Raw genomic sequence first — 15,411 nt, 5'->3', positions numbered from 1 at the left:
TTGCTTTATTTTAACAAGGGACAGGGTGTTTACAATCGACGTCATTTGTGCCAGTTGCCGTGGCTCCCTGCTGGTGGATGAAACAAAGTTCCCACATGTCAGAGGAAGCAGGATTATTGTAGAAATACCACAAAATATGAATGGAACTTTTTAAATAGTTACAAATCCAACCCAATGAAAATGACTTGAATCGTATTCCTCCATAGCTAGCTGCAAATGGCATAGCGTGCACGACTGTACTATGTAGAGTTGTTCAGACACCAGTGAGGGCTCTTCATAAATTGAGCTTCCCTGAGATTTGATCTCATGTTGCTGTAGTTCAAGTCAACAGTGCTCATCATGACATATGATGCAGCATGACAGATCAATGCTCAACTTTACCCGCAATGCAGTGTCATCGAGTGAGGCACTGCGTTGGCCATACATACAAGTGCACATTCTGTACTGTACTTCCGAACCAAGAGCAACAAAGAAGATGATAACCTTGACAAGAATCATGTAAATATACATGTGTATGCATTAAACACCAATCTCAAAAAGAAAACTGCAGAGAAATAAAAGATGTTCTCTCCAAACACTAGCCAAACACAAGAAACTTGGTTACATTTCTTTTCAAGTATGGATTAGTTCACACTATTTACAAATATTCCTTCTTAAAGCAATTTAGGAAAATATACTTACCTTGGAAACCTTGCCAGTGATTTGGACCTTCCTAATGTTAACTCTTGTCCCATTATACAGCTTGTCTCCTTATCCTTGTAGGACTTGGTTATCAATAAAGAGAAACTGTCCAGCCCCACTGCCTTTCACCTCTTACGATGTGTCTGGGTGTGTTTTCAGCAACTGCAGCCTGTGACATAACATTCTAGAACAGTGATGCATTAGAGCCACAAGGACTGTGAATGGAACAATCTCCACAAAATCTTTTGCAAGTCTGTGAAACCAGTGGGATGGGCCACGACCTTCAGAAACTGATGCACCTAAACCTATGCACCAACAAGGCAGAAAATGCAGCTACACGTCATTGGTGTAAGGGAGATATGTTGACCAGGAATAACCCCATTAAAGGCCCATTGTACTCTGGTAGTTGTGCCATGACTGATTTCAAACAACAATGAAGATCTGTTGCATTGGCCGGGAATGGAACCCGTGTCTGCGGCGAGAATTCTACCACTGAACCACCAATGCTCACATGACAGTAAAAAGTCCTAGTACACCAAGGTCTCCCAAATCACAACCAAGCGCAAAGGTCCAATAGATCTGACATGGTCCTTTGGTGTGGTGTGGTGTGGTGTCTGACGTTTCACATCTCACCAACTGAAGCATCTTCTGATGTTCTTTTCATGTATTTACTACAAGAAGGAGACAGGAAACCAGGCTCTCAGGATAAGAGCACCCTGTCAAACATTTGAGTGTTTGACTGAAAATTGACTTATCCCATACACAAAGGGAAAAAAGCCCAGGATCCATGTCAGGCTTAAACTCCCAACCTTCAGATTATGAGACTGAAGCACTGGCTAATGCACAAACGAGGCACGAAATGCGGTAACACTTAATTGATCAACACAAACAAAAGTGAGTGCTGAAGCTTCAAACAACAACCAGCAGCCCAATGGCCCATTCATGTATCCTATTCACTAGGCAAAACCCAATTAAAGGTCCATTGCACTCTGGGAGTTGTGTAACCACTGATTATAAACCACATTGATGATCTTTTGCATTGGCCGGGAATCGGACCTGGGTTTCCCCTGGTAAAAATGTTGCTGCTAGTGGCTGGTCCCCCCTCGTCCCCCTTCGATAGCGGTAGCGGGAGGGCGAGAGTCTGTATAATCTCCCCCAATCACGTTGCCCCATTTCCATCTTTCTCCATCTTTGCTCTCGGCCAATCGTTGCGGCCCCTCTCCAAAATTTGGACGGCCGACCAATCTGGGCTCGCTATTTCCATCTTTGCTGACAGCCAATCACGATGCCCCTTTTCCAAAATTGGAAAAAACTGTTCAAATTTTCAACCAAAAGACGTCGAGAAGAGTTCAACTCCATCCTCAACCACAAAACAAGTAAGATACTGTTTAATTATTGTGTTAAGACACCTAGCTAGCCCGATAGGTATTAAATATTTATTACAGAGAACAACGAATATACAGAGAAACGATTTTCACGTCGCCGTCATCGACGGTTAGATTTTGAAAGGGGTTTCATCTATAATTTACAGTTTGACATTGCTTCTACATGTTCATATCAATATGGTTCACTAGCACTGCATACGATCGCAGTGTCCGTTGATAAAGGTAACATTGCTTTCATTTAGTATCGCGTTACGCTCGTCATGAGCTAACGTTATATTAGCTTTAAATGTAGCTTATCATACCTCCATGCAAAATCCTCTTTTTTGCGCTAGTAATAACAACATAAGGAGTTCAGATGATTGTGCACATTTGGTTTTTCTCCGAGAAATATATGATCATAACGTTACTATCCTCCGGTACCTCCATTCATTCTCAACAGTAACGTTACAGTATAACATCAGTATAATGTTAGAGCATATTCAGTATATATTATCAATGAGATTTGTATTGTATTCGGGTGTTGCACCTGTTGTGACACAAGGCTTAACTTGAATATGTTAGACTAATTGATAATAAACTGTGTGTGATTGTATGTAACAAGCACTTATAGCATACTACTTCATTATACACTGAGCTGAAATGTGTTAGAATTTGCTTCTTTGTATGCAGGTGTTCTTATAATAGTGTAATATAATAGTGTACATAACTGTGCACATTGATTTGGTTATATTGTGTAATGAACTGAATTATTATAAACCTTAGTAGGTTTGGTATGAACTCCATGTTTCTTTCTCAATTAATGACAGATGGCTTCCAAACTTAAGAAGCACAGATCTATGGGCGATGACGAGTGGATGTCCCGCCTGCGTAGGTTCGCTGCCTCGGGGGTCTGGCCCTCTGAGGCAGGAAACAGGCTGGCACCACGCCAGAAAAAGTGGCATGATCTGTATCAGAAGGTAAACTTGGACAAAGTGATGTGTGTGCACTATCATAAAACACAAAGCTATGTCATATTAAAAGGAGACACATTCTTATGCTTCACTGTCAATATTACAGATTGAGAAATGTCCGATGCAGCAGAGGGGACAGGCGTCTCTGTTTGGAGGGACTCGGGCTTGTAACTGCGGTTTCCATACAAACAAGGTACCAGAGGTCTCTCATAAGATTACGAGGTGTTGGTGTTGCATTCTGAATTATTACAATTTCACTCTCTTGTCTGCGAACCTCTAGCCTTCCAGCTCTGTCCCTGTGTCCTCTTTGGGGACACCTCAACCAGGCTCCTCATCTGCGTGTTCCTCGTCAGCTGCCGTAAAACCTGGGCAGATGCCTCCAAAGCCGATTTTGACTTTGTCATCAGTGAGTAATGAGGATTTACTTATGCTAATATTTATATTATTAATATATTCAACTATATTAAAATGTACTGGGCTCCACTTAAGGTTAATTTCTTCTTTTTGGCAGTTTACAAAGCCACGGTTTGGTGGCTCTCATGGTGCCATGTTAAAGCCAAACTTAAGTTTGGCTCGGAAGCATTCACCTAAGGTAATGTAAAGAGAATGATACATAGATTGACTTTGATTAAGAAAAATATACTGGTACACTGTTATTGTTTTCATGTAGCAGTAACTATAGTGGGACTTTCATGCATTCATTCCATGTTGAATTGATTTGATTTATTGACTGCTATGCCAATAATGATTCATTCATTCATTAGCATATATGGTTATCCTATATTGTGAACTGTGGCTTTATTCCCTCAGACCGCTGATGTATCCAGCCCCATCATAAGCCCCACAAAAAGCAGAGTGTCACCACCTGACCACAGTCCCAAGACGTTTCTGCAGACCGTTTCTCCTCTGTCTCTTCCTCCCTCTCCTGTTCCTGTATCAAGCCCAGCGTCTTCCATTCTGCCCTCCACTGCTACAGCTGTAAGAAGATATTCTACTACACTTGAATCAGGAGCTGTTCTTGAGTAGATTGTTATCATATCTATTTATTTAACTTACCGTATTTTATTTTATTTGTCATAAAATAGGAAGTGCTATCTGCCACCTCCTCCTGTGTCTCCTCTGGAACCCCCTCTGCTCCTCTCACCTCGCCATTGCCTAAGAATGTGGGGATCCCACCTGTTTCAGACACTGCCTGGCTGCCCACAAAGCTGCTGAAGACCATACCGCCTCAAGACCAGAAGTGGATTTCAGCAGCCCTGTGGAAAAACCAGCGTCTGCGCACAGACCTGAAACTGTGGTATGATCCACCAGAGCCATCCCTCATATACCATCAGGTCCCCGCTCCTGAGCGCTTTTTCCAACACCGGCTTCTTTTATGGATGCCATACCACCTGTGGAAGGTCAAGCTGTCCTGTCCTGCTTGTGGTACACAGCTCACAATCTATGGAGCTCACAAGAGAGCCCACCATATTCTGGATGTGGACAGGTATTACCTTATGATCACGGAGACTCTCTGGTGCAGTTCAGCTGGTTGCAAGACAACATATCTTTCCTCCAGCAAGACAATCTTGGACCAGCTGGACTTGGCTCACAGGCTGGAGTTCAGATTGATTCTGACTTAGTTTGTTATCAAGAATTTAGAAGGCTTTAATGTTTGTCTCATTCGGTCTCTCTTTCCCTTTGTTTTATACAGATTCGCTTGTGATGTGCGGGTGATCCATTTCCTGAGGGAGAGGGCACTTGGAAACAGTCCCACCCGCTTGGTAAGACAGCTGAAGGAGAACCACAGTGAGGAATGGCTAAAGCGTCTCTGCCGGTACCTTGGAGCGTGCTCTGACTTTGCTGCCAGGCCAAGCCTTATCCCTGTCAGATTCCAGGATCCTCCTGAGCCTGTGGATGTTCCATCACACAGATGGATGCTGGCTGTTTATGGGCGTGACATTTTGAGCAGGCTGGACCACATCAAAGCCAGCATAACGTCCACCTTTGGCAGCATCCTAAAAATGGACTCCACAAAGAAGGTAAGTATTTTTAATGCCGTAAAGTACAGTAAATGCATGTAAATATACGTAATTATTACCCTGGTGCTCAGATACAGATTTAACAATTTATTAAATTTAATTCACTTTGTTTTCTGTGCCATTGCAGATCACCAAGAAGCTCTCAGGCACTGCTAAGGGGACAGCCTTGTGGCTTACATCTGTAAGCAATGAGAGAGGGCAAATCCTCATCAGTGTCCTGTCTGCTCAGGAGGGTCCTGCCCTGGACGGAATGGCAGCTGGCCTCATGTCTAGGTACAGTAATGCCAGTGTGGCTCCACCTCAGCTGCTTTACGTCGACTGTGACTGTTGTCGGGAGGGCAGAGGGCAGACAAAGCTCAAGGAGAGATTTGGTGGGTGGCCAGACTTGATAGTCAAGCTGGACATCTACCATTTCATGCGGCGGCTGGCATCTGGGTGCACAAAGGATGCTCATCCTCTGTACCCTGTCTTCATGGCAAAGTTGTCAAGCTGCATCTTTGAGTGGGACAGAGGAGATGTTGCCTTGCTGCGTCAGGCCAAGCGGGAGCAGCTGAGACAGGAAGGTGTCCCTGGCATCACTGATGCTCTCGTCGATCAGAACATCACCAAAGACGAGCTGGCACTGCACTGCCGGAGGCAGACAAGAGGAGAGCGGCAGACAGTTGTCATGATTGAGCAGCTGCTCAATGAACTGATGGGGGCAAAGGGCAGGGAATTTCTTGGTGTTCCTCTTTTGGACCAAGAAAGGATGCAGCACATCTGGAAAGTCCAACAGAGGCACGTTAAGTGCATCCAGGATGAACCAGGTGTGCTTCTTTACACCCAGACAGGCACCACCACCAAGGCAGGCATTGTTCTGCCAACCTACAGGTGTGCCAGAGGGTCCACATCGTTGGAGTCCTTTCACCTGCATGTAAACAGGTTCATTCCAGGTCAGAATGAATAACTATTCATCAGAAAGATTCTGTAACATCGCAATACTGTTGTTTGTCATGTACAATTATCCTGGAAACGGTGGCACAATTAATAATTTACAGATGACCAAACACAACAAATAAATGCATCATTGTGTTTTCCTTTCTACTATCTTAAGGAACGAGTGCCAACGGTCTAAATTTCCAACTGTACCTCTTGGAAGGACTGAACAGGTGGAACCAGGACCGAGAAGCTGCATCTCTAGCAGTCAAGCCTTCCTCCCTGCTGAGTTATTCTGGAGACCTTGTTCACTGTGTCAACACCCTCAGTGTCAAGGTCTTTGGAAGGCACCATGTCCCGTCTTTTCAGCCACCTGCTGTTTACACTGGTGACTATAAGTTTTTCATCCTGATGAAGCTATTTGCTATATTCACTATACCATGTAATCTTTTTATTGCACTCTGAAAGTGAATTTTCCACCCTCTATTGTTCTCCCACCTGTCCCAGGTGAGCTTCTTGGCATCGACTACTTGTACAGCCAGACGGGAAAGGCCTTACAGGATGTACATCCTGACTCGGAGGAAACTGAGGCACTGCTTGAAGATGTAGGCACTGAGGAGGAGCTGGAAGATGAGGGTTTTGAAGAAAGTGGGTTAGACCCCACTGTAGAGCTGCTGGACCTGTCTGATCCTGCCCCTGTCACCACCGCCTCAGCTCCCACTCAAACTCCCACCTCTCTCCAGCCCTCTCCCGGTCCTGCTGTTTCCACAGCACCTGAGCAACAACTGGTAATAATTATATAATTATGATGCTAATGAAGTAATTATGCACAAAGATGAAGTCCAATTTAATGCATTTTTATAATCACCTTCTTGTATAACATTTTACAGCCTGTGCGTGAGTCCACACATTCTGTTCAGTCAGCCCTTCCTATCCCTGCTGAACGGTCACAACTGGTAAGTATTCTTATTATGTGACATATCATCTGTTGCACTTGTAATATGATGTATTATTTTATTTTATTTTATTTTTATTTTTTTCAGGCTCATCTGTCCTCTGACCAGTCAGCCAGTGCCACGAGTGCAGCCTCTGCCCTTCCACTCTCCACCACCTTCACAATGACTGCCTCCACCGCTGCAGCTGCAGCCACAGCTGGGTCAAGAATGGCCACTTCCACCCCAGCAGTCCCTGAGAAACAGCTGGTTAGTCTTTTTGTATCAAAAAGGTGTCAGTGGTCTTAATGTCCTGCTTGTCAATGTATTAAATATCTTTGATACGTATTAATAATTGTCTTATTACATTTAACAGATTGAACACACCCTGTCCTCTGGATCAGTATCTGTCACCTCCACCACAGCCTCTGCCTGCCCCCTCAACATCCTACCAGCCACTCTCTCCACATCAACTGTTGGTCCCTCTGGGGCACCTACCCTGGCCCCAGCAGCACCTGTGCAACAGGCGGTAAGTCCTAGTTCAGTTAAGTTCATTATGACTTCATTTGATAATCACCAATGTTCTTCTAATCAGACATATGGATATGGACGTGTGATTTTGTATTGCCTTGACATATTTTGACTGCAACTGGCGTCTTCCTCAGAAGAATATCCTGATGTTGTGAGGTGTCTTCTCAGCTGATTTTCTGTGTGACATCAGCTGGTGTGACACATCACAGCAACATCAGGTGACACTTCTGAGGAAGACACCAGATGCAGTCAAAACCTGTAAAGCAAAATACTCATCTATATCCATATGTCTGATAAGAAGAACATCCTACAGTAGTTGGTGTTTTGTGACTGTGACAGCTGTATTTTTTTAGTTGTGTTATTGTGTTTTAATTTTGATGTATGCTCCTACACCTTTTCCAGGCTGTTGATGCGCGTGGCATCCCAGGGATGGACAGAGTGGATGGCCTGGCTGAGTACCTGGTGGGCCTGAGGACTGTTACTGGTCAGACAATTACCAATCAGCAGGCCAGTACCATAGTAGGGCTGTGGCAGAACCTCCTGCCATATGACCAGCAGCGGGTGGCATATGCTGCACGTCACCAGGTGCGCCTTATAACAGGACGCTTCAGGTGCTCTAAAAAGAGACCTGAATTTACACCTGGCGTGGAGAGCACAACACGTTGTGTTTTGGGATCCTCAGGATCTCCTGCCCAGTGGCCAGACTCTAGTCGTCTTGTAGAGTCCATCTGTGTCAAGCTGTGCAACATTCACAAGAGCCCCCAAAAACAGGGCACTTACAGCTTGACAAGATGGACTCTGATTTTGACTGACTACAGTAAGATCAGGCAGTTGGTCCTGGGGAATGCCACAGTGATGGGGAGCACGACTCTGCAGTTGTTTGATGTTAACCAAACAACTCTAACCCAGTGGCACAATAAGAGACTGAAGAGGCAGGACAGTAGCATTCTGCTGCAAGGGGTCAACCTGCCTGACTCTGTCCCCGTTGCTGCGAGGCCTCTTCCGCTTGTTCAGGTGCGCCCTCCTGCTGTACCACCACGGCCTGGTCCCCAACATCAGTACAACTTGCCCCAGAGTACGGTTGGACAGGCAGTGGATAAGCGGAAGTCAGCAGCTCAGAGGCAGTTGTTCAGCCAGCCATCACATCTAGCTCCTGTGCTTCCAAACCCCAGCCCTGTCATTGTGCCAGTTGTGTTTGCTACCCCCACTGGAAGCAGACAGATTGTGCCGTCTGGCCCGCTGCCCTCACCACCGCTGACCCGGAGAGCCTACACCCGCACGGTCGAAAAAAACAAATGCCGTCAGTGCCACCTGCCGCGCAACAAGGAGACCGGTCATGGGCAGTATTATGGGCATATATACTGTCCCCAAAACAACAGTATGCCACTGGAAGTTTGGATGGAGGAGATGAGGAGAAAGAGGGAGGAAAAAAAAGTGGAGTGACATTCTTTGTCAATATGTATATAATGTAAATAGTTTTAAAAGAAGAAAAATGTCTTAATTTACTGCTGTTCTATTTTTTTTTTAACTTTAACTTTAACTTAACTTTATTTTCTACATTTGTTTATTTATTGTATTTATTTTACTTATGTTGTTTTGGTTATCTTTTTTAATTCTATTTTAAATTGTTTCTTGTTCTAAATTTTCCTTACTTTAAATTTTTTCTGTTTTTATTTATTTATTGCATTTATTTTACTTTGGTATTTATCATTTATTTTATTCTATTTTAAATTGTTATTCTTGTGCTAATATTTCCTAAATTTAATTATTTTCCATATTTGGAGTGGGTTTAATTTATTTCTGTTTTTATTGCTTCAGGTTTTCTGGTTTAATTTCACACAAGTGTTTGTTTGTGAGTGTTTTTGTGTGTGTGAAATTTGTAACAAATTTGTTACATTTCAGTGAGTGTCTTACATTTTTTCTGCAAACATGCAAACTCATTCAGAGAAGATGATTACATTGTTGCAGTACTTCATTCAGAAATGTAAAAATGAGAATAAAAGTACATTTAGTTACATTTGATATCACTTGGTAGTAGTTTGTCTTACAGGCCTCATGTTCCAATGGTGGAATCGAACCGGCGACCTTTTGATCAAGAGCCTCCTATGCTATTCTGCAGTAAAGTGTCATGTTTGGTTAGATTTCTCAAATTAATAGCCCAGAATATGTGTGCTTTTACTTGTGATGGACAGCAGAGACACAAATAGCTACAGGTTCCTTCCATTTTTTCTCTTTTTGGTGGAATGGTGGAATCGAATCGAATTGGTGGAATCGAACCGGTGACCTTTTGATCAAGAGTCTCCTATGCTATTCTGCAGTAAAGTGTCATGTTTGGTTAGATTTCTCAAATTAATAGCCCAGAATATGTGTGCTTTTACTTGTGATGGACAGCAGAGACACAAATAGCTACAGGTTCCTTCCATTTTTTCTCTTTTTCCTTTCTTTTCCTTCCTTTTTCTCCTTCCCCCTTCTTCCCCCTCTTTCCTTCTTCTTCCCCCCCCCCATCCAGACTATTGTTCCCCAGCTTTAGCGGAGTTGGTAGAGCGGAGGACTGTAGAGGGAAAACTGCACGTAGTGTTAATCATGGAAATCCTTAGGTCGCTGGTTCAAATCCGGCTCGAAGGAGTGGCTTTTAAACGTACATACTGACTGTTCAACAAATAGTAGATTAAAATAGAGAAGACCAAACTAACTGTGCATTCCTCATATATCCTGTTGCTAGCTCAACTTGCTTCAGCTTGAAACAGTAGCTCCCTCGGCAAAGGCATGAAAAGCGACCCACCACCTCACAGAGTTTATAGTATATTGCCTGCTGGCCTCAATTTGTTGTTGATTTGCATCTTTTGTAGTTTTGTTGTTTCACTTTGTAATTGTTTTGGTCTTTATATAGTTGTTTTTTCGTGTGGCTATATGGGTGTTTAATGCCTGTTCGCCTCTTTTTGTTGTTGTTTTGTGTCACTCTGTCTGTCTTTGTAATCCATCCATGATGAGAACTACTTAGTTAACAGTGACACTACGCTATATTATGATGTTTTTTCAAAATTTTTAAGAAATATGGGCTGTTTTCAGTCAGGAAGGCCGAGCGGTCCAAGGCGTTGCGTTAAGGTCGCAGTCTCCACGGGAGGCGTGGGTTTGAATCCCACTTCTGACAGCCTTTGTTTTTCACTGGAACTCTTGGCTGTTTCATTATATTTAGAATTTAATTATCTGTATGGTTATCCCAAACAACGGGCAGCTTTTCAAGTCTCTATTTACTAGAAGGAGGAGACAGGAAACCAGGCTCCCAGGATAAGAGCACCCTGTCAAACAGTTGAGTGTTTGACTGAAAATGGACTTATCGCACACACAAAGGGAAAAAAGCTCATGCCCCGTGTGAGGCTTGAACTCACGACCTTCAGATTATGAGACTGACGCGCTGCCTACTGCGCCAACGAGGCTCAAAAGGAAGTGAGACTGCATTGGTCAAACGGAGATGTGTTGATGAACATGAACAAAAGGGAGTGCTGAAGCTTCAAACAACAACCAGCAGCCACATGGCCCATTCATGTATCCTATTCACTAGGCAAAACCCAATTAATGGCTCATTGCACTCTGGTACTTGTGTAACCACTGATTATAAACAAGATTGACGATCTTTTGCATTGGCCGGGAATCGGACCCGGGTGGCAGGCGAGAATTCTACCACTGAACCACCAATGCTCTCATGGCAAGTGAAAGTCCTAGTACACCCAGGTGTCCCAAATTACAGTAAACCCCCAACACTAGCATACTGCAAATGCATCACCACGACCGTTAGCAGCTTGCTATTGACTCTTGCTATTGAGTGACTCCCCGATGGTCTAGTGGCTAGGATTCGGCGTTCTCACCGCCGTGGCCCCAGTTCGAGGGAATCCAAAATTGACAGGAGCTGCTTGCTTTATTTTAACAAGGGACAGGGTGTTTACAATCGACGTCATTTGTGCCAGTTGCCGTGGCTCCCTGCTGGTGGATGAAACAAAGTTCCCACATGTCAGAGGAAGCAGGATTATTGTAGAAATACCACAAAATATGAATGGAACTTGCAGCTAGCTGCAAATGGCATAACGTGCACGACTGTACTATGCATAGTTGTTCAGACACCAGTGAGGGCTCTTCATAAATTGAGCTTCCCTGAGATTTGATCTCATGTTGCTGTAGTTCAAGTCAACAGTGCTCATCATGACATATGACGCAGCAGGACAGATCAATGCTCAACTTTACCCGCAATGCAGTGTCATCGAGTGAGGCACTGCGTTGGCCATACATACAAGTGCACATTCTGTACTGTACTTCCGAACCAAGAGCAACAAAGAAGATGATAACCTTGACAAGAATCATGTAAATATACATGTGTATGCATTAAACACCAATCTCAAAAAGAAAACTGCAGAGAAATAAAAGATGTTCTCTCCAAACACTAGCCAAACACAAGAAACTTGGTTACATTTCTTTTCAAGTATGGATTAGTTCACACTATTTACAAATATTCCTTCTTAAAGCAATTTAGGAAAATATACTTACCTTGGAAACCTTGCCAGTGATTTGGACCTTCCTAATGTTAACTCTTGTCCCATTATACAGCTTGTCACCTTATCCTTGTAGGACTTGGTTATCAATAAAGAGAAACTGTCCAGCCCCACTGCCTTTCACCTCTTACGATGTGTCTGGGTGTGTTTTCAGCAACTGCAGCCTGTGACATAACATTCTAGAACAGTGATGCATTAGAGCCACAAGGACTGTGAATGGAACAATCTCCACAAAATCTTTTGCAAGTCTGTGAAACCAGTGGGATGGGCCACGACCTTCAGAAACTGATGCACCTAAACCTATGCACCAACAAGGCACAAAATGCAGCTACACGTCATTGGTGTAAGGGAGATATGTTGACCAGGAATAACCCCATTAAAGGCCCATTGTACTCTGGTAGTTGTGCCATGACTGATTTCAAACAACAATGAAGATCTGCTGCATTGGCCGGGAATGGAACCCGTGTCTGCGGCGAGAATTCTACCACTGAACCACCAATGCTGACATGACAGTAAAAAGTCCTAGTACACCAAGGTCTCCCAAATCACAACCAAGCGCAAAGGTCCAATAGAATTGACATGGTCCTTTGGTGTGGTGTGGTGTGGTGTGGTGTCTGACGTTTCACATCTCACCAACTGAAGCATCTTCTGATGTTCTTTTCATGTATTTACTACAAGAAGGAGACAGGAAACCAGGCTCTCAGGATAAGAGCACCCTGTCAAACAGTTGATGGTTTGACTGAAAATTGACTTATCCCATACACAAAGGGAAAAAAGCCCAGGATCCATGTCAGGCTTAAACTCCCAACCTTCAGATTATGAGACTGAAGCACTGCCTACTGCACAAACGAGGCACAAAATGCGGCAACACTTAATTGATCAACACAAACAAAAGCGAGTGCTGAAGCTTCAAACAACAACCAGCAGCCCAATGGCCCATTCATGTATCCTATTCACTAGGCAAAACCCAATTAAAGGTCCATTGCACTCTGGGAGTTGTGTAACCACTGATTATAAACCACATTGATGATCTTTTGCATTGGCCGGGAATCGGACCTGGGTTTCCCCTGGTAAAAATGTTGCTGCTAGTGGCTGTTCCCCCCCCCGTCCCCCTTCGATAGTCAGTTGGTAGAGCGGAGGACTGTAGAGGGAAAACAGCACGTAGTGTTAATCATGGAAATCCTTAGGTCGCTGGTTCAAATCCGGCTCGAAGGAGTGGCTTTTAAACGTACATACTGACTGTTCAACAAATAGTAGATTAAAATAGAGAAGACCAAACTAACTGTGCATTCCTCATATATCCTGTTGCTAGCTCAACTTGCTTCAGCTTGAAACAGTAGCTCCCTCGGCAAAGGCATGAAAAGCGACCCACCACCTCACAGAGTTTATAGTATATTGCCTGCTGGCCTCAATTTGTTGTTGATTTGCGTCTTTTGTAGTTTTGTTGTTTCACTTTGTAATTGTTTTGGTCTTTATATAGTTGTTTTTTCGTGTGGCTATATGGGTGTTTAATGCCTGTTCGCCCCTTTTTGTTGTTGTTTTGTGTCACTCTGTCTGTCTTTGTAATCCATCCGTGATGAGAACTACTTAGTTAACAGTGTCACTACGCTATATTATGATGTTTTTTCAAAATTTTTAAGAAATATGGGCTGTTTTCAGTCAGGAAGGCCGAGCGGTCCAAGGCGTTGCGTTAAGGTCGCAGTCTCCACAGGAGACGTGGGTTTGAATCCCACTTCTGACAGCCTTTGTTTTTCACTGGAACTCTTGGCTGTTTCATTATATTTAGAATTTAATGATCTGTATGGTTATCCAAAACAACGGGCAGCTTTTCAAGTCTCTATTTACTAGAAGGAGGAGACAGGAAACCAGGCTCCCAGGATAAGAGCACCCTGTCAAACAGTTGAGTGTTTGACTGAAAATGGACTTATCCCACACACAAAGAGAAAAAAGCTCATGCCCCGTGTGAGGCTTGAACTCACGACCTTCAGATTATGAGACTGACGCGCTGCCTACTGCGCCAACGAGGCACAAAAGGAAGTGAGACTGCATTGGTCAAACGGAGATGTGTTGATGAACATGAACAAAAGGGAGTGCTGAAGCTTCAAACAACAACCAGCAGCCACATGGCCCATTCATGTATCCTATTCACTAGGCAAAACCCAATTAATGGCTCATTGCATTCTGGTACTTGTGTAACCACTGATTATAAACAAGATTGACGATCTTTTGCATTGGCCGGGAATCGGACCCGGGTCTCCCGCGTGGCAGGCGAGAATTCTACCACTGAACCACCAATGCTCTCATGGCAAGTGAAAGTCCTAGTACACCCAGGTGTCCCAAATAACAGTAAACCCCCAACACTAGCATACTGCAAATGCATCACCACGACCGTTAGCAGCTTGCTATTGACTCTTGCTATTGAGTGACTCCCCGATGGTCTAGTGGCTAGGATTCGGCGTTCTCACCGCTGCGGCCCCAGTTCGAGGGAATCCAAAACTGACAGGAGCTGCTTGCTTTATTTTAACAAGGGACAGGGTGTTTACAATCGACGTCATTTGTGCCAGTTGCCGTGGCTCCCTGCTGGTGGATGAAACAAAGTTCCCACATGTCAGAGGAAGCAGGATTATTGTAGAAATACCACAAAATATGAATGGAACTTTTTAAATAGTTACAAATCCAACCCAATGAAAATGACTTGAATCGTATTCCTCCATAGCTAGCTGCAAATGGCATAGCGTGCACGACTGTACTATGCATAGTTGTTCAGACACCAGTGAGGGCTCTTCATAAATTGAGCTTCCCTGAGATTTGATCTCATGTTGCTGCAGTTCAAGTCAACAGTGCTCATCATGACATATGACGCAGCATGACAGATCAATGCTCAACTTTACCCGCAATGCAGTGTCATCGAGTGAGGCACTGCGTTGGCCATACATACAAGTGCACATTCTGTACTGTACTTCCCAACCAAGAGCAACAAAGAAGATGATAACCTTGATAAGAATCATGTAAATATTCATGTGTATGCATTAAACACCAATCTCAAAAAGAAAACTGCAGAGAAATAAAAGATGTTCTCTCCAAACACTAGCCAAACACAAGAAACTTGGTTACATTTCTTTTCAAGTATGGATTAGTTCACACTATTTACAAATATTCCTTCTTAAAGCAATTTAGGAAAATAATATAGGAAAGCAACTGAATTCTACCACTGAACCACCAATGCTGACATGACAGTAAAAACATTTGAAATCGGATCACTGGATTCAAAGTCCAGAGTGCTCACCATTACACCATGGAACCCCTGACATGTCTGTAAATACTGGGTAGTTCCCTCTAAGACAACTTGGAACACTGCCCACTACTGGCTTCTCCTGGTGATTTGAACAATGTTAACAGGATTAAGACCATAGTTGGGGATAACCAAGTAAGGTTCCACCGAGATTTGAACT

At 43.7% G+C, this 15,411-nt stretch overlaps 1 protein-coding gene and 5 non-coding genes across 6 annotated transcripts; 3 read left to right on the top strand and 3 right to left on the bottom strand.

Moving 5' to 3' along the window:
* The first annotated feature begins 7,070 nt into the window (after positions 1 to 7,070).
* LOC131961095 (uncharacterized) lies at positions 7,071 to 9,049 on the top strand. Its single transcript, XM_059326367.1, has 3 exons — positions 7,071 to 7,154; positions 7,261 to 7,413; positions 7,818 to 9,049. Exons 1-3 carry the CDS (start codon positions 7,071 to 7,073, stop codon positions 8,856 to 8,858), a joined length of 1,278 nt encoding a protein of 425 aa, XP_059182350.1. The 3' UTR covers positions 8,859 to 9,049.
* A 1,434-nt stretch (positions 9,050 to 10,483) lies between these two features.
* trnal-aag (transfer RNA leucine (anticodon AAG)) lies at positions 10,484 to 10,566 on the top strand. The gene has a single exon. It is a non-coding gene; the product is annotated as a tRNA-Leu (tRNA).
* Positions 10,567 to 10,779: 213 nt separating this feature from the next.
* Positions 10,780 to 10,852, bottom strand: trnam-cau (transfer RNA methionine (anticodon CAU)). The gene has a single exon. It is a non-coding gene; the product is annotated as a tRNA-Met (tRNA).
* Positions 10,853 to 13,617: 2,765 nt separating this feature from the next.
* On the top strand, positions 13,618 to 13,700 carry trnal-aag (transfer RNA leucine (anticodon AAG)). The gene has a single exon. It is a non-coding gene; the product is annotated as a tRNA-Leu (tRNA).
* A 213-nt stretch (positions 13,701 to 13,913) lies between these two features.
* Positions 13,914 to 13,986, bottom strand: trnam-cau (transfer RNA methionine (anticodon CAU)). The gene has a single exon. It is a non-coding gene; the product is annotated as a tRNA-Met (tRNA).
* Positions 13,987 to 14,186: 200 nt separating this feature from the next.
* trnag-gcc (transfer RNA glycine (anticodon GCC)) lies at positions 14,187 to 14,257 on the bottom strand. Its single transcript has one exon. It is a non-coding gene; the product is annotated as a tRNA-Gly (tRNA).
* Positions 14,258 to 15,411: the final 1,154 nt, after the last annotated feature.

Source organism: Centropristis striata, chromosome 22 (genome assembly GCF_030273125.1).
Source record: "Centropristis striata isolate RG_2023a ecotype Rhode Island chromosome 22, C.striata_1.0, whole genome shotgun sequence".
Taxonomy (NCBI): domain Eukaryota; kingdom Metazoa; phylum Chordata; class Actinopteri; order Perciformes; family Serranidae; genus Centropristis; species Centropristis striata.
This window is presented reverse-complemented; position numbering and strand designations above follow the sequence as displayed.